This window comes from Aythya marila, assembly GCF_965140915.1.
Source record: "Aythya marila genome assembly, chromosome: 17".
Classification (NCBI taxonomy): Eukaryota; Metazoa; Chordata; class Aves; order Anseriformes; family Anatidae; genus Aythya; species Aythya marila.
Genome location: NC_139058.1, coordinates 2525391 through 2546326, shown reverse-complemented (window position 1 = coordinate 2546326; position 20936 = coordinate 2525391). Strand labels below are relative to the sequence as shown.

The window sequence follows — 20936 nt, the reverse complement described above, 5'->3', positions numbered from 1 at the left end:
AACCTAAAGGGTGAAACATACAATGGCTAATTCAGAGTCTGAAATAGTGGAATAGTCTCCGGTCTCCAACACATCTTATTCTTACTGCTTTCTGAGCATTCAGGGTAAGTTCCAGTGAGGGTGGCTTTCAGGTTGTTTTTTTTGTTGTTTGTTTTTTGACCAGTGCATTACAGAAGCATGTTCAATATTGTACATTATTAAAATACATTATTAAAAACTGTGTGTTTAGGTGACAGCAACAGTTCACAAATAAAAGTTTTAGAATAGTTTACGCATGTGTCACTTCCGGACAAATTGCACCCCTGCCCCTAGTGTGAATGGGGTTAACTGGTAAAACTGGGAGCATTTACATTTTGCAGCTGGTCAGATTTCCTTCATTCAGAAAAACCTAGCTCTGTCCTACAACAGAAAAGTCACATTTCCCTGGAGGTTCAGTTAGTTGAATCTCATTTTAAGGGTGTGTTTTAACAGCTACCAAACCCTGCAAGATTAGAGTTGAATGCATAGACACAAGAAAAGCTTTCTCTTTTACCTGAGGGGCTAGTTACAGTTAATGGCTCATTGTTTTCCTTGAGCTTTTGCTCCAAGTTTTTCACCTTTTCCTCAAGTTTCAGCTTATCAGACTCCAGTGACTTAACCACTGACTGTAAGGTTTTTGCAGAAGCGTTTTCTCCACGAAGCACTGTGATCTGTAAGAGTTACATCAGAATGCTTAGGTCTCCCAGCACAAAGACAAAGCAGACAGGTACCATCCTAAGGGCTACCCAGCCACCACAACTACATGGCAGCAGTTACCCAACTAGCCAGAGGCACAGGCACTAAGTAGGTACAGATACCTAAAGATTTAATTCTAAGGTTTAACTATGCTAAATTAATCATTAAATTAAATTAAAATGAATTATCCAACTCTTCAGTAGCAACCACGCAATCAGACATTGTAGCTATAAAGATTGAGAAGCATCCCGCTTTTCCTCATTTACCTCATTTCTGAGTTTTTCCAGTTCTTCATCTTTCTGTGTGATCAAGGCACTAGTATCACTGATGGATTTTTGTAAAGATGCTCTCTCTTCATCAATTTCTTTTTTTAATGTTGATTCTCTAAAAGAAAACCAAATACAACCAGAAATCATCCAAGGAATAGGTTAATGCTGTTGCCTAAAGAAGTTTAAATTAATTTAAAGTAGTATACTACTGTAAGAAGTTCTTAAATATTAATTCTGTACTTAAGTAAGATTTTATATCTGTGTAAACATTTCAGATGTTACAACTGTGGAAACAAAGCAAAAAGTTTACCTAGGTAGTAAAAGCCAGAATCTGCATATCATCGTATCCATTTGAATTTAAAGAAACGAGTCAATAGACTGGGGAGATACAGGATAAACAAACATGTTGCACAATGCTCCACAAAACCTAACATCAGAGTTTTGTTACTTCCTGAAAATTATTAACAAGCAACAAAACACACATGCAAAGCTCATTGTACAAGTTGTCATGCAAAGCATTGATGATGCTGGAAGTATCAGCTGGTCCTCACTAATTTTAGTAACATTATTTCCTGAATTAGATACTTCGAGCATTTCTGGGCTTCTAACAACTACTGATCCCTCAGAAAACCCTGTGGGATTTATGGAAGGAGGTTCTAGAAAGGAATCCTCCAAAGCAGGGTCAAGCCCTTTCTGTATACATATGTCCAGGCTTCCTGATTTTTTCAGCTGATCTACTAGAGGTGGCTTCTGCCTAAAGTTCCTGTCCTGCTGGCGTTCTTAAGGCACCACAGCATTAGTGTGAGAACGTCGTTGCTAGCAGGTCTTCCTGAGAGGTCACAGGACACGGACACTTGGCCACTAGTGCTGGGACTATTGCTACTGAAGTTCAGTACAAGCTGAAAGGTTTTCATTTGTTAAAATAAATAAATAAATAAGGCCACCAAAACCATTTCTTGCTACTCCAAAATCCGTGTTTACTCATCTAGAGGAGAAGCCTGATTTGAGAGCACCAAGCAGTGCCCAGCAGCTGGCTGCCAACTCTCCAGGCCTCTGGGGACGAAGCCAGTTTTCTGTGCGACTCCACACGTCTCACCTCAGTTGATGGCTGAAGTTAGCTGCTTTTCTTCTTACTACCTCTGAGAGGGCTGCTGACAAACTAAGCTACCTGAATACATGCCCACTACACAAAAAGCATGAAGACAATAATTCAGAGACCAAATGACATTGTGGTTTCATTTAATAAACAAAACTAAGCTCTCTTTGGACTGTTCAAGGGACCAAGAGCGGAACGTGCCCTTGTGTGAGGATATGCAGTAGGTAGGGAATAGCTCCTAAGTCCTTACTGAAAAGTTTTTACATCCATGGTATCTACAGTTAGTGAGAGCCACGATACCCAGGCCATGAAATACAATAAACCTCACTGACTCAAGGTAAATAGCAAACTCAACAATGAGAGCACAATTAATGTAATTCTTTCATTGTTATATTATACTCAGGAATGGAAGCAGCAAGTGGAGAATCTGGGGTTTAGAAAAGCTGATGCAGCTACCAAAAAAAGAACCCAAAGGTTGATTTTGGTACATTTATACAATGAGAGAATTAATATAAACAGAAACACAACAAGTTGCAGACTGCATGATCTTGCCTTCAAATACAAGTTGTTCTCCTGCTAACAAAAAGGGCAGTGGCACTTAACAGCCCTCCTCGTTATCCCTTGCCAAGCCCAATTCAGCAGAGCACTGAAAGCATGACAGCAGTCTCTGTGCTTTTCCGCAGCATTATTTTCATGCTCCAGCCTACCCCGTGATTTTAAATGCCTTGCTGAATTGCATCAGAAGCACAGGGTGGTGCTGTGGGAAAGAAATGTCCTGACAGTGTACAGGACACTGCTGCCGCCTCTGATCCACAGAGCTGCAACCCCACCGTGTACTGAAGGGTGGGGAAATGGGAAAGGACGTCTGCATGATGCTGCTCACAAGCTCTCCCCTACCTGAGACTTCACCCAGGTTTCCCTTTGCTCTGTACGCAGCAGTAAAAGGGCAGGTGGAAACCCCAGCGACTCGTCTCATGCTCAGGAACTTGCTATTAAGGCAATGTTTCTATTTTTTTTTTTTTTTTTTTTTGTCAGATCCTCATCTTAGAGATCAAAGGCAGGCACGTACTTTTTGTACAAACATGGTTAACTTGCCATTTATTGGCCTTGTAAAAAGGAGGCAGAAACATTCAGGTGGTTGAAAAAGGTAAACAGTTTGTAAGCATATTAATATATATTTACAAATGCAATATAGGAGTCCAGAGTACTATAACATAGCACTATAACATCGTAGAGGAGAAAGAAACAGGAGGAGAAAAGAGGAAAGAAAACAAGAGAGGGAAAAAGGTGCCTATGTGAAAGCATTGCTTTTTTGCTTTTACAGGACAGTCTTTCCAGGACCAATCCTTTACAGCTCTAGATAGAGGCCCTCTAAAATGTACAAACTGGAAAATACAAATATAGTCAGTGTATGCCACTAATTACTTATCCAAGTGGGGATCACAGCTTCCTCATGGTGACCCAGTGAGCTTAAAACTTTTCCCCTGCCAGTTCATATCCAAAATCCCTGCTGGGCAGCAAGGATTGAAGGGGGGCAAGATTGTCAATTCATACACCAGTTTAAAATTTCACATTCTAGAAGAGGTTACGCCTTATTTTGAGCACAGGATGTGGAATTCATGGGAGACAAATAATTTTTTTTGTTGTTGTTTTGTTTAACATTGGAAAAAAAGATCACCCAGATTCTTCCCTTACTACAAAAATAAGAAATTCTAAGAATGAAGCAAGTACCTTAAAGTGTTACTGGGCAAGCTTTAAAAATGCAAGATAACAAGAACCAAACGTTAGAAACGTGGAGTAGAAATGCAAAATACTACAAGGAAGAACTAAATTTGCACCAAGGCGCTTTTTCGTTTTGGTAAAAAATATAGACTATATAACATATGTATATATATATGTGTGTGTATATTGCTGAGTGTTTTACAAAACAAAAGCAAGACACCAAGGGACAAAGGCAGCCAAAATATGTACAACAACTTTACTAAAAAAAATAAATAAATATATATATATTATTTATTGTAACGTGGATAGACTTTCTTGAGTCTTACCATTAAAGACACACAGATATAGCAAAGGAAGCAAGGGTAGGAAAGGGAAGAGAGAGGAATGAAATGAGTATCGATAAATAGCGCAAGCTCAAAGACAGTAAGACAGTCAGCAACCCACAGTGAACCTAATGAACCGAAGTAACACAGAACCCCTCAGAGTCATAAATATTAATCTCCTGCCACTCCTAGCTGGACTATTTCATAGAGAGTTGCTAAATTCCTGTGGGTGGAAGGAAGGTGGGAAAGCTACTGTTAGGGATTTGACCTAATTGAAATAAATAGATGTCTCTGTTTCAGCATCTCAAATTCTGAAGATAAAAGGAAGAAATTATTGTTCATCACCAGCTTTAGTGGAATTTAGGAATTTAGAGAGACACCTTTTTTATTTAATTAGTTCTTCATTCAGCCTAAATTTTTTGTTAGCAAATAAGGCCATATGCTTCCATTTTTAACCACTCATGGCCTGCAGTTCACGTCAATGACAGACTGTTTCTGCTACTTGTTTTATCCTCTCTATTGGAGTTTATTCAACACTGTTGAGAAATGTCATTAAGCCAGTCACAAACTCGGGCATCTCAGTGTAACCAACTGAAGGTAAGCACAGATGTACCTGACAACCCTGAAAGTAACGTTAACATTCTAAGGATTTCATATTTATCTAGGCTATTTTAGGCAGCTCATACAGAGTGAAAACAGGCATAAAATTAACTTAAATACATTTTTAATGCAGACACATCTGCATTACAGATGGTTACACTATTTAAAATAACTCTCACAACCATTTTAAATATGTATTATAAAACATCTCAATTAATGGGCTATAAACAGCATTCTAAGCTGTCAGCAGCATGAATAAGGGGGATCCCTTTTTGCTTCCTTCCCCCCCATCAGATACGCTGGAGATGATCCTCAGTTGGTATAAACTCACTAATTACTGTGCATGTCAAACAGTCTTTACACCAGCTAAAGAATACTATCTTCTCCTTCACCTGTTTTTTAAGAATAAGTGACTTACACCTATGCTATTATCTCCAGCTAAAGACCAAGTGAGCCAGTTCTTAAGGCTGGTTAAAGCTGGAGCTTCAGCTGTTGCCTTGCCTCTCTGTGTAAAGACTAATTAAACCGTTAAACCTCAAAGAAGCGAGAGAAAGTATGGTGCAGATTCTGCCAAGTAACAAATTATTAGGGAATAAAAATGGGCCCAGCGTATATGCTGAGTAGCCAAGGATGTGCCTGAATCCTGAGGTGCTATTCACCGTTCTTTTTTGCAACCATTTTTAACGCACAAAATTCTAACAGAAATTATGCATTTTGTTCATTTCGCTTGGAGCACACTTGGTGTCATGGAGAACTGCACCTTTTTCTAGAAATTTATACAATTACTTTTGAAAAGCCTACATTTTTCTGAATACCTTGTGGTACATAGCCAATTGGCTTTCCCTATAAATAGCAGGGAGATGGTACAGTTTGTCACTATTTACTGAATAGCGCAGTTTACAAAGGGATGCCCCAGTCACCCAGGACAAATCTCCTGGTATTTAAAAGCAGTGCTGAATGAACTGCAATAACTACTGATAAATGAAAGGAATATCTCAAAACTGTAACAACAAGCCACCGACAGCTGAATAATGGCCTTTAGTATTATTTTAAATAACAACCCTTATCTTCACTATCTTTCCATTACTCCTTAAGAACCTGACTGGGGAGGATCTGTACGTATGATATTTATCAGACTGATGAACAATCCAATATTCCAGAGCAAACTAAAACCAAGTGCTAAGCTGCTAACTGAAAACAAAGAGAACTAGTACAACTCAAGAAGTGCATAACTAAAGAGGAAATGGTAAATACCTCTTCTTACATGTTTTTTTCTTATATTAATAATTACTTTTTCATCCCACGTTTAATAAAGAAAACACAGAAGATACCATCCGTAAGCCCAAGCTGTGTAACAACCTCAGTACTTTTCACTACAATAGGAGTGAGCTGCTTTTCTTAGCACTGTTTTTGTATTATGTTTTTTTTTCAAATTTTCTGTAGGACCACATAGTTCAATACACATCAGAAGAAAACTTACCTCTTTTTCATCTCTAATAACTGGTTATTGAGTACTGATCTCTCCTCTTCCAGCTAAAACACAAACACAAAAACCCTACAGTTAATACACCATGGAATATTTCTTTAATATAATGCATCAGAACATCGTTATCATCGTAAAACAGACACAGGAGAGGCTACAGAACTTAAAATCCTTAAAGTAATCAATTTTCTTCCAGGACAATGCAGGCACACAAACGCAAATCATTCAGTGACTAATTCATATTAGCTACTGAGAGGTTGTTACTGCTTTACTTTGAGGTCCTGTGCACACAAAAGAGGTTTGAGGCTTAGCACTGCCTTACACAGTACCTCTTGGCCTCCTGCAAACACCAAAGAGAATTGTGTTTGTGTGCCCAGCTATTAAGTTTAGCCCATTATTGATGAATTACTGGATTTGGTGTCATTTTGACCTGGATAATTGTACTACTGATCTGTATTCGTTACTGTACCGCTATATAGAAATTAAATAATTTATCCCTAAAGCTGTTGGTCTGGTGTCTGTTACCATCTCCCAAACCTGTGACTCTGCAGGGCCACATTAAGCCCTCACAACTAGCAAGAACTAGATGAGTGATTTTTATATAGAGCAAGACAGAAGAGGATGCTAGAGAGAGAAGCTTGGAGTAGCTTTGTGGTAGAAAGGGCACCCTCTTCTCTCAGCAACATTTCTCCAGCAATCTGCTCTCTCCTCAGCTTCAGAGCAGACTTCTCACATACCTTGCACAGAAGATGGACCACCTCAGCTAATAGATAATTCTGCAGTTGTTTTGTTCTGGTTTACAATGAAATTAAAATGCCTGGACAGGTCTGAGGCTCTTGAAATACTCTAACAAATAAATTGAAGCCAGAAATGTTCCCCAAGCTCAGCATGTATCTGACCAGGAATCTTTAACTAATTACAGACAGCTAATTATTTATGAATCAATACAGAAAAACACCCCCAGCATCTTTAGTATAAGGCACTTTAACCTTTAGATGCCAGGATAAATCATTCATGAAAGAGTATCCATTAATTTTGCAAAGTGTGTCATATGCAGCCACAGAGTCACTAACCCAATTGACTAACACACTTGCTAGAATTTATATAGTTACCATAGTGACTGCTCAAAATACTTAAAACATACGCTCGCTACCTTTCTGACTGCATGTTAATAGGCACATGCACAGAAACAGCCTGAAGCACTGCTTCCTATCATCCAGTTTTTCACCAACCCTGCTCCATGTCCGACTTCCTCATTGTTAGCATGGACACTTGTTCTCCTAAATCTAATTGAGGAATTCTTCACAGCAATATTTTTTCTGTTCCCACAGACAGCCTGAAGCAAGGAAATCCAAACCACGCTGTCACTTGGTGCCTAAATATGATGTACATTCACCCAAGTAACAGCAAAACATAAGCGTTGGTGGGAATCGGTGAGCTTGTGCTAGCCTGAGGTCTGGCTATCAGCACTAGAAGCCTTGAGGCCAGCTCATTTTGCAGCTGTTTCAATAAGAGAACCTGCCTGAGTCGAAGGTAGAAAAAGTAGACTCTAAGTTTAGGTTAGGTAAGGTCTAAAGGGAGCACGAAAAAAGGGGCATTCCCAAGGGCAGCAGCAGGTTTCCATTAGTGCTAAAATGATGGTTAGTGCTTGACGTGCCCCAGAGGCTAGCCCAGAGGCTAGAAGGCTATGCAGTTTACTAGGCTATATATAATATACTATAATATATATATATGTATACACATATATAATATAATATATAATAGCCCAAACATTACATCTATGCAATGCAACAGCATTGCCATGTTGCCAAGGCTCAGACTTGAAATTTGCAGGTAAGCAGCCTGTTGCTTCAAGCTCTAGCAGACCTCCAAATCCAATCTACTGCAGTTATCTGCTCACAGAAAGAAAAGGCCATGGTGCGAGTGAACTGAGAGCACTACAATCTGCGAGATGACTGACTGTGCTTCGTGGACTTCTCTGTCCTGGCAATTAGAGGATCCCTGCTGACAGACCCACAGGTCGGTAGGATGCAGACAGCAAGACTCCTCTGCAAGTTCATCTGGAAACTACAGAGGCCACAGAGTGAGGCTGCAATCACCACTGCCAGCCTACGCCTGGGGGGCTGAAGGGTCCCTTCCTCCAGGCACTTTCTGAACATCAACCCTGGCCGTGTACGTTAGGCAGAAGGATTTGACCAGTGTCGCCGAATCACTTTAAAGTTACAACTCTTTCTGAAAATAACAGGTTGCCTCAAAGATTCTGAAATAATTTAAGAAAACAAGTGGGAGTGGGGAGCAGAGCTCCCACTGGCTGTTTAGGATGACAGCATTCTCTTGTCACATCACTACTCAGATGCGGCATGAGTCAGTGCTGGAGCCCACACGTCTGGGACTCTTGTTAATCATCTCCAAAGGCCCTTCAGGATGAAGAAGCTCGTGCATTACTCCTAGCAGCAGCCAAAAGGATTTAGAAACTTGCCAGATCAGTATTAGATCTGTATTTACTCATCCTCAGTATTTCAAAGCAGGTACCTTGGGGGAAAAAGTCAGCCTCTTGGCTTTAAAAGCATTACCCTACATTGCAGAATGGAAGACATCTGTTCCACTGCCACTGAGAACAGGCATACCCTTCTGCAGAAGTGCTCACTCAGAAAGGCAGCGTGTAAAACATGTCCCACACACTCGTGCTTTTGGACTAGAGCTTCCAAAGATGCCTTCATGGTGTGGCTATCACAGGCACTGCTCCACGAGAAATAAAACCACCATGTTTAATGAATTTAAATCTAATATCTCTTTTGGCAAGTACCAGCATTAGAAGCTGTATAACTAAGCCCATACTTTAAGATTTTAGCACGTGTAAATATAATAAGTAGAAATAAACAACTAAGTAGTCTTTTTTCACTATAAACTACCACCAGAAAAAAATCTCACCTCAATTCTAGTCCTCCATGTACCCGGTACCTGACTGCAACACTGTTCGTGTACATGCACAGTATCGAGTCTAAGCAAGCATATGTGTGCATAGTGCTTTTTATAGACTCCAACCGAGCAGTTTTAAATAGTATGCTGAAAGACATCCTAAATACTCTTTTTTTAGTGGGAAGAGAGAGCAAGAATAAGGAGAAGAATTAAATAAATGGATTTCCTTAGTTCTAGTTAGATGGAGATTTCATAATTGTATATCAAAATCATTCCTGACAGAAATAGCAAGTGTCTGCTAATACATTTGGCTAAAGCATATTTAATTTATGCTTATTTCCAAGCCTCCTAAGTATCCTTCACAGGTTACGCAACCTTCTGTTAGCCTGCAGTTCTAACCTCCCAATGCAGGTGGTTTCCAAATTTATTTTAAAATATTCTCAGAACAACTCATCTTTCAATCACAAACATGCAGTGCAACGTCACCCAGACAGCAGTGGAAACAGCATGTACAGCACTTTCACCACAGATCAGGAAACGTTCCAGCCACTCTACCTTCTGATGACTTGTGACTTCGTCCCTGCTTCTGCCCAGCTCCTCGGCAAGTTTCACGTTCTCCTCTTGCAAAGCTGCAAGCTGCTGGGACTTCTGAGCAGCTGCCAGCTTCAGCGCTTCGCTGTGAGGACAGAGAGTGCATTGTTACCATAGGAACGAGAGAGGCAAGAAAAAACTGTGGGAGAGAATCAGCTTCACAGCTTGGAAAAATACATCTAGGTCACGTGGCGATCTATAAGAAAGGTGACGCGCCATGCCTCAGATGCACACAGATAGGGCTAGCCCTGGAAGGCAGTGGCAGCACAAAATGACTGCTTCCTTCTCCTTGGCATGTAGCAGGTGCTCAGGGAAGTACAAGGTAAGCTCAGCATGCAGGTCCTGCATGTTTCCGATGGTCAACAAGAACTTGCATTCAAAAACGTGACTGATACAGTGCGGTTTGACAGGACTGCTGGTGAGCTTTGTATTTATAGCCCAGATTTCTCAGAAATTAACATCTACATATTTTGTAGGAAAAACTTGAGAATTGTTTAAAAAAAAATAAAAAAAGTTTATGGTTCCACTTATTTAAATACTTCCTACAAGGTCTGACACCCGAACAACCAAGAATGTGCAGGATCACAGGAGGCAAACCCGTAAAACATCGACTCTGCTCTCTTTAGCTTAATGGACACAAAAACGAAAAGAAGACAAAACAAAATCTGAGCCATAAAAATGGATCTGTAGGTTCCATTAGCTTATGTTGTTACTAATACATGTGGTTTCCTTAAAGTACGTTTATTTTCAACTTAAAAAATAAAAATGAAAATTGCATGCTTGCCTGTGACATAAGTGACTAACACAAGCTCTTATAACATCTGACAACGTATTTTAAAAAATGAAAAAGGTGTCCTTCACTTCATGAAATGGGAACTTCTGTCTGGGTTTTGTTTTGATAGCAAGGACTCTCGGTACTCCTATGTGCCAATATTGCACAGAGTTCAACCCTCACTGGAATATTAAAAATATTTGTATTGCCATGGGAGGTAGAAGAACCCATAAGTCAGAAACTTATTCAAGCACTTCAAAATAAAACAACCCTGAAGTTTGTTATTGAGCACATTTGAACAAAACAAAGTCTGATTTAGAGTTTAGCACATAATATGAAGAAATGGTTGGAAAATCTTAGTCAATCTCTGAGCTCTACACCAACTTTTAGTTATCTAGTCCTTGACCAATTTCCAATCTAAACCACCTAGACTGGACTAAGCAGGCTAGCTCACATCACCGACTATTGATTCAAATTATCTCTGTATGAATATACTTGCTGATGCAGGAACGTGCCTATTTTCAACTGTGATTGTTTGTTGAGCTGCAGTACTAACCAGTCTCCTCTTTTTGCTTTTGGCATTAAAGCAGAAATTTGGGGTATTACTAAAACACACACCAAACACTGGGGTCAGTCTGTGTGAAACTCCCCTGTGCTTAGTACCCAGGAATTTTAAATTGATAGCTTCAAGTGTGCTTGACAATAGGCAATGCTAAATGAATACACAACATCCAGCTGTTAGTTCTGATTTTCTTCATCCTATTTTTCCATGGAAGAAGCTCTTTTACAAAGTGAACCAATTCCATTATGCTATCTTCTATGATCCTGTGATCTTCCCACCTCCAAAAGGCGCTGCTCTGGAGGCAGCAGTGTTGCCCTACCTACAGCCACAGCTCCTGGGGACAAAACTTCCCCTCTCTTTCACAAAGGCAAGGCACCACCTTCATCAGCTGACCTCTCAGAGGTGTTCTTACTGCCCTCGTTACCACTGACCACGAAATGCCTATTATCAAGCTAACTCCTTACTGTAATTAAAAAAGGTAACACACAAAATAACTATGACAAAGATCAATTAAATGTCAACCAGACCAGCGACCACTTATCCACAATGTCTCATACCACTGATGACTAGAGACCATATCCAGCAACTGTCTGTATTAATCTTAAGAAGAAATAAAAAAACAAAAAGCACAATTATCGGAATCATGAGAACACCTTTTAGTACAGACAGTTTTTAAGGAAGTAATTTCTATAAATAAATTCTGCCTGACAAATTACAATCTAATATATTTTGTCTTTCCATGAAATCAGTCTGCTAGCCCCATGCTGTCCTAAGCATTAGAGCAACTAGTCTAGAAATCATTATTTTGCTTTGGCATTTCCCACGTGCATAGAGGCAGACAGTAACTGCAGAATGAAATCCAGCCTCTCTCAAATGAGGTTGCTTTCTATACAGGCATGCAGTTTTTTAAAATGTAAGCAGTAAAAACTGTCAGTCATAGAGAACTTAGAATTTATTCTGTGTGCTGATTTCCTTTGTGTCCTGTCTTCACCTCAGAGCAGCAATAAAAACTGTCACAAAATGACTTATGAAACTAATAACAATAATTAGTCACAGCTATTCTTGGCTATCAGTCCAGATTCCAGCTCTCACTCTGCGAGTCAAGAAATTCTTCTCAGAGTGGGAACAGTGACTTGTGATTTAATGCATTACACCTCTGAAAGCCAGGGGACATGCAGCTACCGCAGGGTAGCAATAATTCGGCTGGGTTTTTATTTATGGTGGCACACTAGAAGCTTTGATACAATGACATTCCAGGTACAAATTACTTTATACCAAATGCTTTGCAGTTAATTTTTGTACAATGCCACATGTTATTCGTTTGTAGTTCATAAGAGGTAGCTTCTCAAATAAAGCATCTCAAATATTAATTTCTTAACTCTACGCTTACATAGTTCTATATATGGCATTTGTATGGTACCAGTTAGAAAATCAGTCTGTAGCATGGCACCAGGAATAAACTGGATAAGGCCATCAATGAAAAATGAAAGCAGAACCACATTTTCTATAAACAAAGCCTCTTAAAACTATTTAGCACTCCAAGTATACCTGTAATCAAATCCAAACAGGATTTCTTTACAGTAAAACCTTCAAAGTAATCTAGTGCCCTCAGGTGGCAGAACGAAATACTTCCTCCAACAAACATAACATTTCAAACCAAGCTTGAAGTGAAGGATTTCTTCAATAACTTGAGAAATTCAGGAGCACTGTTCTGATTTGAAGTTATATGCATGTCAATGCATGTCAAACTAGTACTTAATTGTGATCTGCCTTATAAGAGAGGGTACTGGAAATGTACTGAAAGACTGTTTTTAATGCAAGGTAAAAGTAATGGTTTAACAAATTCACATTGCAATACTTACAATTCTTTTCTAAGTTCTTCTACTTTCTTGTTCTCTAGGTTTAGAAGCTCTTTTGATTTAGTAAGTTCCTCTTCATTTTTCAAGTTGTTTTGTTTAAGCATGTCCAACTTAAAGAGGAAAAAAATCTCATTACACAAATGAAACTGTAATGTTTCCAGCTGCAGCATTCAGAAAAATGGAGAAAGTGACCTGAGCTGATCCACTTTTTCATCTTTACTCATTAAATTAATTCCAACTTTGCACTGAGAAGCATTTGTCTAGCAAAATGTGTTATGAGCCTTTCTGAATTCAAGTCTAGCAGCCCAAAAACTTGGTGTCCACTGAAGAGCAGCTTACAGTAATCTGATGTATAGATCCTGGTATAAAATGTAAAGCTCCAAAGCACCTCCATTTTAAATGCTGTGCAACTCAAAGCATTATTTTTCTACCTCAACATTTCTTGTTAAAAATAGCTGTTCCCTTTGATATTTATTCTTCTAAGGTAACTGATAAAAAGTTCTTGCTTTCCCATACCTTTATTTCCAAGAAACAGGAGGCTGAATGCTGTGCTTGCAACCGTAAGTAATCAATTCCTTCCCAAGATCGTGTTGCACAGGTTGAATTGCTGCATATCTATTTACTGAGCTTGTATCTACCACATAAATACCACAAGCTTGTGAACCTTATCTGTTCACATTCAGTGACACATTGTCTTACATAACGGATAATCTTCAGTCACTCTCAAGGCATTACAGGACCCTGTGGTTGCCTTATTTTTTTTTTAATCCAGAAAGTGAACTCCTGCCACTATTAACGTCACTGATTTTAATTCTCAAGCTATCAGATCTCCTTGGAAATCATTACCATTTCTGAACAAGCTGTTGCATTTAGGTTAGCCCAGCTGTTCACTACCCATTATTACAGGAGATGCAAAAGATGAAAATAGCCATCAACGAGAGGCCACAGAGTGCTCAAGATCTGCAGAAAAGTTCCCAGTTCAATGTTAGTTCAAGATTCTCTGAGGCCAAAGAGTGTAAAAGAGATTAGTGAGGACATTTTCCCTGCTTTCAAACCCTGATGTATCACAAACTGATGGAAGGGCATAGACTGAAGAATGGGTCCCTTGAGGAACCGATGCATTTATTGGACTGTAAGTTCTTTGGGACAGCTGTGCCCATGCATTTATTTGTACAGTGTATAAGTCAGTGGTATTTGTACCTTGTCAGACCTTGCAGCACTTCATTGGGGTGTGAAGCTGCAACCCATACAACCAGGGAACTGAAGCATGATTTTGCCTTTGGTTTCATCCCAGAAAGTAATCAAAGCCTACAACACATATTTCACTGCATAGACGCTTCAAGAAAGATCCAAGTCACTTACAAACCAGGCAATACTTTTCAGATAAAAGCATTTAAATATGGTTACCTCATTCTGCAGCTTCTCATTTGTCTGTCTAGAGTTCTCCAGAGAAGCCAAAGTTTCAATCTTTTCTTTGTGAATGGCATCCTTCTCTTTGGTCACCTTCTCCACAGTCTGTAAAACATCTTCTGCCATTTTGACAGCCTGTGTACAAAGTGAGGATGGAGGAGAAAAAAACAGTGGGACCTCTGAAAGGAAACCCACAATACTTTATGCACAGCTCCACTGTTTGCCAGATGCTTTCCAATTAAAGAAGGACTTCATCTCTGAATGTGCATCCTGAAGCTGGCATAAAGTGTAAAAATAAACGGACATGAGTAGATTCAGTTCCATGCAGAAACCCCATGCTTGGGTCACCACTTAGACAATATCTTCCTTTCTTTATTTTTTTTCCTGGATTTCTATTTACGATTGTGATTGCTCTTAGACTTCCAAATATTTTAGACAGTAGTAGTTCGTAGATATTCACTTCCAACAAACTTTTCTATTTTCAGAAAATGTGGAATTATAACAACTGATAAAAATTTGAATATGAAATAAAAATAATTAGGAAATAGACCAATTATCACATCATTTTAGCATTGTTCATTATGGATTCAATATATCCTAAGTGATTTTATGGGCTTTGAGTGAAATTCAAGGTGAAATTCAAAATACTATTCAGAATTTGTTGGCGGTGAATACAAACACTTCTGTGAATAAAAAGAACACGAGAGGTGCCAATATCTTTAACAGTCTGGAAGGCCTATAATGCAAATGTAAATGATTCTCCTGCTCTGTTTTTTAATTATCCAATTGCATTTACAGGAGTAGTCCATTGTTTTATATTTTTTGAATAACTCAAATTTGTAGTTTGATGTAATGCCTACACTAGCTATTAAGCTGAGAAGTACTTCAGCAGAGGAACTGTCCGATTTCTTCCACCAGATTCAAAAAACAAGACTTCCTTTTATTCACAGTTTATGTTGTTTTCTTGCAACATTCAGCGACAACATAGGCTTTTATATTTAGAAATAATTTAAAAAGAATTATTATAGTTAAAATCTCTTTCAGACTCAGTTACAACTTAACAAAAAAAAAATTAAAAAAATATTGAGAACAAAACTCCAGCCCATTTACCCTGAGATGAAGTGCTGATTGTGCAATGAAGTGCAGAGAGGAAACCATGGAGTTAGTGCTCAGTATTAGTATAACAGTACTTGTTTAACTGTACGTTTCAATACCTCCATTTTTTGCATTATTGTTTGGGCCTGGAGAGTTTCAATTTCTCTTAGTTTCAAAGCCAGATTGTTCACCTTCTCCAGCAGCATCTGATTTTTTTCCTCAGAGACCAGCAGTTTGCCCGAGAGGTCTATGTTAGTGTGCTCTAACAGTGCTATTTCCTCCTGCAGCTTATAATGGTTCTTGGACAATTTCTCCTTCTCTTTCAGTGTTTCTTCCCTACTGATGACCAGACTCTTCTGTTCGGCAAGCAGACTTTCATTTGCCTTAAGTAATTTGTTTCTCTCTTTCTCAGTCACCTCATGTTTCTGCTGAAGATCATCCAGCATCTTGGACAGACAGCTGTGCAAGTCCTGGAGCTCTGCTTTTGATGTAGACAAGGAAGTAAAGTCACTCTTCAGTTGCTCAATTTTGGAAGCCAGCTGTTCTGTCTCTGCACAGAGGATTTCTTTTTCCTTAATTATTTCCACCAGTTTAGTTTCGGATTTTTCTTTCTCCTGAACCAAACTTTCTTTCTCAGTCAGAAATTCTTTATTTTTCTCTCTCATCACTTCTATCTCCTTCTCTAAGGAGCTGATGTTATTTTGAAGCTCCAGACGTTCCAATAAAAATGACTCCTTATCCAGTTTTCTAGCTTCCTTTTCTATGGTTAAGTTTTCTTTCATATTCTCAAGTTCTTCCTTTAATTTCTGACACTTATCTTGTAATTCGGTCCTCTCTCTGGTCATTGTTTCCATGTCAGTAGAACAGGTTTTGAATGAAGATGATAGGACCTGCTTGTCACGAGACAGAGCGGACAGTTCATTTTCTAATGTTCTTTTGGCATCCTGTGCCTCTTTCAAAAGATCTGAAAGGTCACGTTTACAAGCTTTTAGCTCTTGATTTTCTAGATTCATCTTATTTAGCTCTTCCTTGAGAGCTTCAAGGGACTCTTGCAGTGTGGTATTCTCTTGGGCCAGAGCTCTCTTGGCTAAGGTATTCAGCTCATGTTCTCTCTTCATATCAGAAACTGCATTTGTAGAAGACTTGTTCTCATCAAGGAGCTCTGAGTATTTTCTCTCCAATTCATTCTTCTCTTTCAGAAGAGCTTCATTGTGCTTTTCAAATTGCAACGACTTACAAAAAACAGATTCCTTTTCCAAGTTCAATTCATTTATTTTCTCAGTAAAGATTTTCTCAGCAAGCACAGCATCTGCTGTGGCCTTAGCAAGCTTTTCAGTAATTACCTTATTTTCATTTAGAAGTTCATCCTTTTCAGCCAAAAGCCTTCGTTCTGATGAAGAAAGAGCCTCTTTCTCTTGAAGTAACTGAATACATTCAGAGTTGGATGTCTCTCTTGCGGATTTAATTTCCTCAAGAAGATGAGTGAGACTAGCAAGAGAAGCCTTCAGCTCTGTATTGTCTTTCATAACCTTTTTAAGTTCTTCACGTTCACTCTCTAGATCTGTTAGCATCTCTTCTGTTCTCGCTTTTAATGCCTGGTTTTCACTGACAGTATCGGCTGAACTCAGGCGCAACTCTTCTATACTTTTAAGGAGCATCTCCTTCTCAGACTGCAGACTCTGACTCATCTGCAATAGATGGTCCCGTTCATTTTTTAAGGCTGTGTGTGTACTTTTAAGATCCAAGTGTTTATCTTGGGCTGAATCTCTCTCTACAGTCAGAGCTGACAGTTGTTGTAGTAGCTCTCTTTGTTCTCTGGCCAGGTCATCGTAAGAACCTTTCAGCTTCTGAAAGGCATCATCTTTGTCTTTAATGACTGCATCATTCTCTTCCAAAAGTTTCTTCTGATAATGCTCCAGTTCTTCTCGTTCCTTGATATGTTTCTGACATGCCACATCCATAGCATCTTTGTTGGCCTGAAGTTCTTTCAGCTGTTGGAGCAAGGTTGACTCTGAAGACCGGAGAACATCATTTTCTTGAGTTATCTTCAGAAGATCTGCCTGTGCTGCCTCTATTTCAGAGAGTAATTTGCCTTTCTCAGAAATTAGTGCTACCTTTTCTGTGCTTTCCTGCTGGCTTTTGGCCTCAGCTTCTTCTCTCTGCTTTAGGATTTTTTTGTTTTCTGAATTAAGTTCTTCATTTATTGTCCAAAGCTCTTCTTGGTCTTGTTGCATTGACAAAATCTTTGATTCCAACTCTAGAAGTTTTGATAATAATGAACCTCTCTCTAATTTTAAAGTATTCCCCTCCTGTGCCAGAGTCTCTTTTTCTGATATCAAACCCCTCATCTTGTCTGACATTAGTTCAATCTCTTTTCTGGCTGATGCTAACACAGAGCTTAAGGACTAAAGAAATAAAGTCAGGGAGAAGGGAAAACAAAAATGAAGTCAAGCAGACAAATGAGAAATGTGCATTATGGGCAAACAGTGCTACTGTAATTTAAGTTTTTTTAAAAAGTGTATACGCTGGCACATAGTCCTTGTGCTATCTGATCTGTTGTTGATATTTCATTACAAAACACCAACAAGAATACTTTTTGGTGGTTAAACTAAAAATATCTTGATTTGAGAGGTCCTCCATAACAGACTTCATCTTGGTTTTAAAAAACTACTCTCAGTGAATTTTCTGAATGAAAATTAATCAGAAATAGACACACAATCTAATGAAGTAAAATGCAGGGAGTTATCGTAGGTACTCATTTCCAATTCTCAAAGTCACCTTCTGTAGCTAGTTCTCCCCAAGATATATTGTCATGACATTTTTAATTCAAAACAGCACATCATTGGTGTATCTACAAGTTAACTCCTGTGCCAATTTATACACTAAACATTTTTGATGAAGCATAAACAGATTATAGCCAATATCTAATAAGGGATGAAAGTAAGCAGCAATATCAAAGAAACAGGAGAAAAAAATGAAAATTATTCCAGTCAAAATACATACTAAATAGCTGCATATAACACAAGATCATACTACAGAGTAACGTTTTAATTGTGCAACACCTTTAAATGAAATATTTTACAACTTATTTTATTTAAAAATCACGCATTTAAAACACTGAAAACAATAACATCTGGCTCCAACTTATTGCGCTGAACCAGATATCTATGAACATAGAATGCTAATGTACAAGAGCCATATTTTATGGATTCTTGTGTAATCCAGAGAAGACAACAGTAAGTTGTGAAGCATTCACAACTTCACTTCCCTAATCAACATTATTTTTTCTGTAAAAGTTCAAAACAAATATCACAAAAACCCTACTATAAAATGGTAAAGCTGAGAAAACAAAACAAAACAACAGAACAGTGATTCACTGAAATACAAAGATATGAACTTTAAATTACTTGCAAAGTAACAAAGTATACATACTTTGGCCTGTTCTGCTTGCTTTTTCAGCTCCTCAGCCTGCGTTTCCAACTCATTATTTTTCTTTCGTGCAGTTTTCAGTGCCTCTTCTGCATCCAGCAAGTGCTGCTTAAACCCTTTAATATCTGCATCATGTTTAGTGATCATCTCAGAAGTTTCTTTTTCATACTTTGCCTGAAGATCCTTATACTGATTTTGGTTAGTCTCGATTTGCTTTTTCTGATAGAACATAAAACAGTTGGAACACAGTTAAAGGTGCAGTGGTACATCATGGTAACTATTCTCCCCATAATTAGCTATTATTTTTTAATGTTTTTCTTACCATGTCCATTAGTTGATCCTGCATTTTTTTCAGCTCTTCTTGATGAGTCTTGAGAGTTTCTTGCTGACTCTGCTCAGCTTTCTGTGCTGTCTGTTCCACATTTTTCTGTAGCTGAACAGCCTTTTCATTTGCTTTTGTAAGCTCAAGTTGTATTTGCTCCAACTGCCTAAAAAGACCAAATAAAAGAACATTACTTTTTGCTGACAGCATGACAAGCACAGATAAAAGACTCTAAATTATGCTGAAGTCCTATATTCTGTCCAAACATTTAGGAAGATATTTAATTATTTAACATTCTGTTAAATTAAATATACACAAGTGGGTCCAAGCACTTGCTTGTCTGCAGAGTAACACTGTTGCCAGTAAACTTGCCCCCAGCCTGGGGTTCTGAAAAGATAAAGAACTATTCTACCCACAATTTTTGTTTGAAAGAAACCACATTTTCTCTTGCTGGTCAAAAAAGAGACCCTTGTATCTACTCCATTTCCAAATAAAAGCCCAAAAACTTGTAACCAAATAATTACGAAGCACAATTATGAAAGAGTATGTTATTAAAATGCTCATTTGCCCTGGACAGTGATAAGTATATGCTACAAGGAATTTTAGAAATTATAAAAGTGAAACTCTTCAAATCACTCAGAGGACACTATTTTGATTAATTTAGTGTGAAAGACTAAGTTCACTTGTCACATCAATGTGACACTCAGGAGCATCTTGCTCAGCTATTTGAAATGAGATAAAATGAGAAGCAAGGAATGCAGGAGTAAAGAACTAATGCAAAAATGTTCTGACAATGATGGAATACCTTTCTTTTAACCGTAGCTCATCATTCATTTTTGTAAGCTGGGCAGAGCTGTCCCCTGATGACTTCATGATCTCTGCTATGTCATTTTCTAGTTTGACTTTAGCTTGAGTCAGTTGCTGTTCTCTCTCTTCTCGCTCCTTCAGTTTCTCCTCCATCACTGAACAAGATAAAAGTTAGCAGTCTGGCAGTCTAGCAAAGGGAATGCGCAGACTAGCTAGAAGATCATAAAGAACTATAAACAGAATAATGTCGATGCTATAGATCTTCCAAATTACATCTTCAAAATTAATAATTATAATTGGTTTGAACTTTGCGCTGTGAGCTGTAGCAGAAAGTTAAGAACACTTCAGAAATAGCAGTAAAGCAACTGGTCAAGAAGTTTTAGCTTTTTTTTTTTTTTTTCCAGAAGCGAATCACTTAACTTCAGGCCATGAGAAGTTGGTAAGAGTCCTAATGCATATCAGAGGATAATCAAGCAGTATAATAGGAGAAGCATGCACACCTCTCCAGCTATTCAGCAGAAGAGTGGAAAACAAACAATGCAAGCAACATGAAGTTACAGGGAAAAAATCATGGAATCAGAATGGTTTGGGTTGGAAGGGTCCTCAAAGACCATCTACTTCCAACCCTCTGCCACAGGCAGTGATACCTTCCACTAGACCAGCCTGCCCAAAGCCCCATCCAACCTGACATTGAACAATTCCAGGCACTGGCGAGGTGCTCCAGCCCTCTGATCACATTTGTGACCTTCCTCTGGACCTGCTCTAACAAGTTAATGTCTTTCTTCTGCTCCAGCATGACTCAGGCCAGTGCAGGCACTGCCACCAAGGGCAACAGCAGCCCTTGGCATGACTTGAGTCCCAATAATACCTTGAAAGATTTGATTACAGGGTACAAAGTCATTCCTAATTTCTTTCTAGTTTGGTTTTAAATTGAGATGTATAACTAGACAGATACAGCAAGTC

At 38.6% G+C, this 20936-nt stretch overlaps 1 protein-coding gene across 8 annotated transcripts in view; it reads right to left on the bottom strand.

Moving 5' to 3' along the window:
* The window catches only part of CLIP1 (CAP-Gly domain containing linker protein 1), a 67888-nt gene that overhangs the window by 2621 nt on the left and 44331 nt on the right, over positions 1-20936 (bottom strand). For 7 of the 8 annotated variants that reach the window (XM_082774134.1, XM_082774133.1, XM_082774135.1 and 4 more), the window contains 10 exons: positions 19972-20128; positions 19167-19332; positions 18848-19063; positions 15535-17820; positions 14318-14455; positions 12914-13020; positions 9682-9802; positions 6205-6257; positions 981-1098; positions 533-689 (listed from right to left, as the gene is read on the bottom strand). In XM_082774134.1, coding sequence (XP_082630260.1) covers positions 533-689; positions 981-1098; positions 6205-6257; positions 9682-9802; positions 12914-13020; positions 14318-14455; positions 15535-17820; positions 18848-19063; positions 19167-19332; positions 19972-20128 — 3519 coding nt within the window. The remainder of the gene's footprint in view (positions 1-532; positions 690-980; positions 1099-6204; positions 6258-9681; positions 9803-12913; positions 13021-14317; positions 14456-15534; positions 17821-18847; positions 19064-19166; positions 19333-19971; positions 20129-20936) is intronic. The other variant, XM_082774136.1, reaches the window with a different exon arrangement.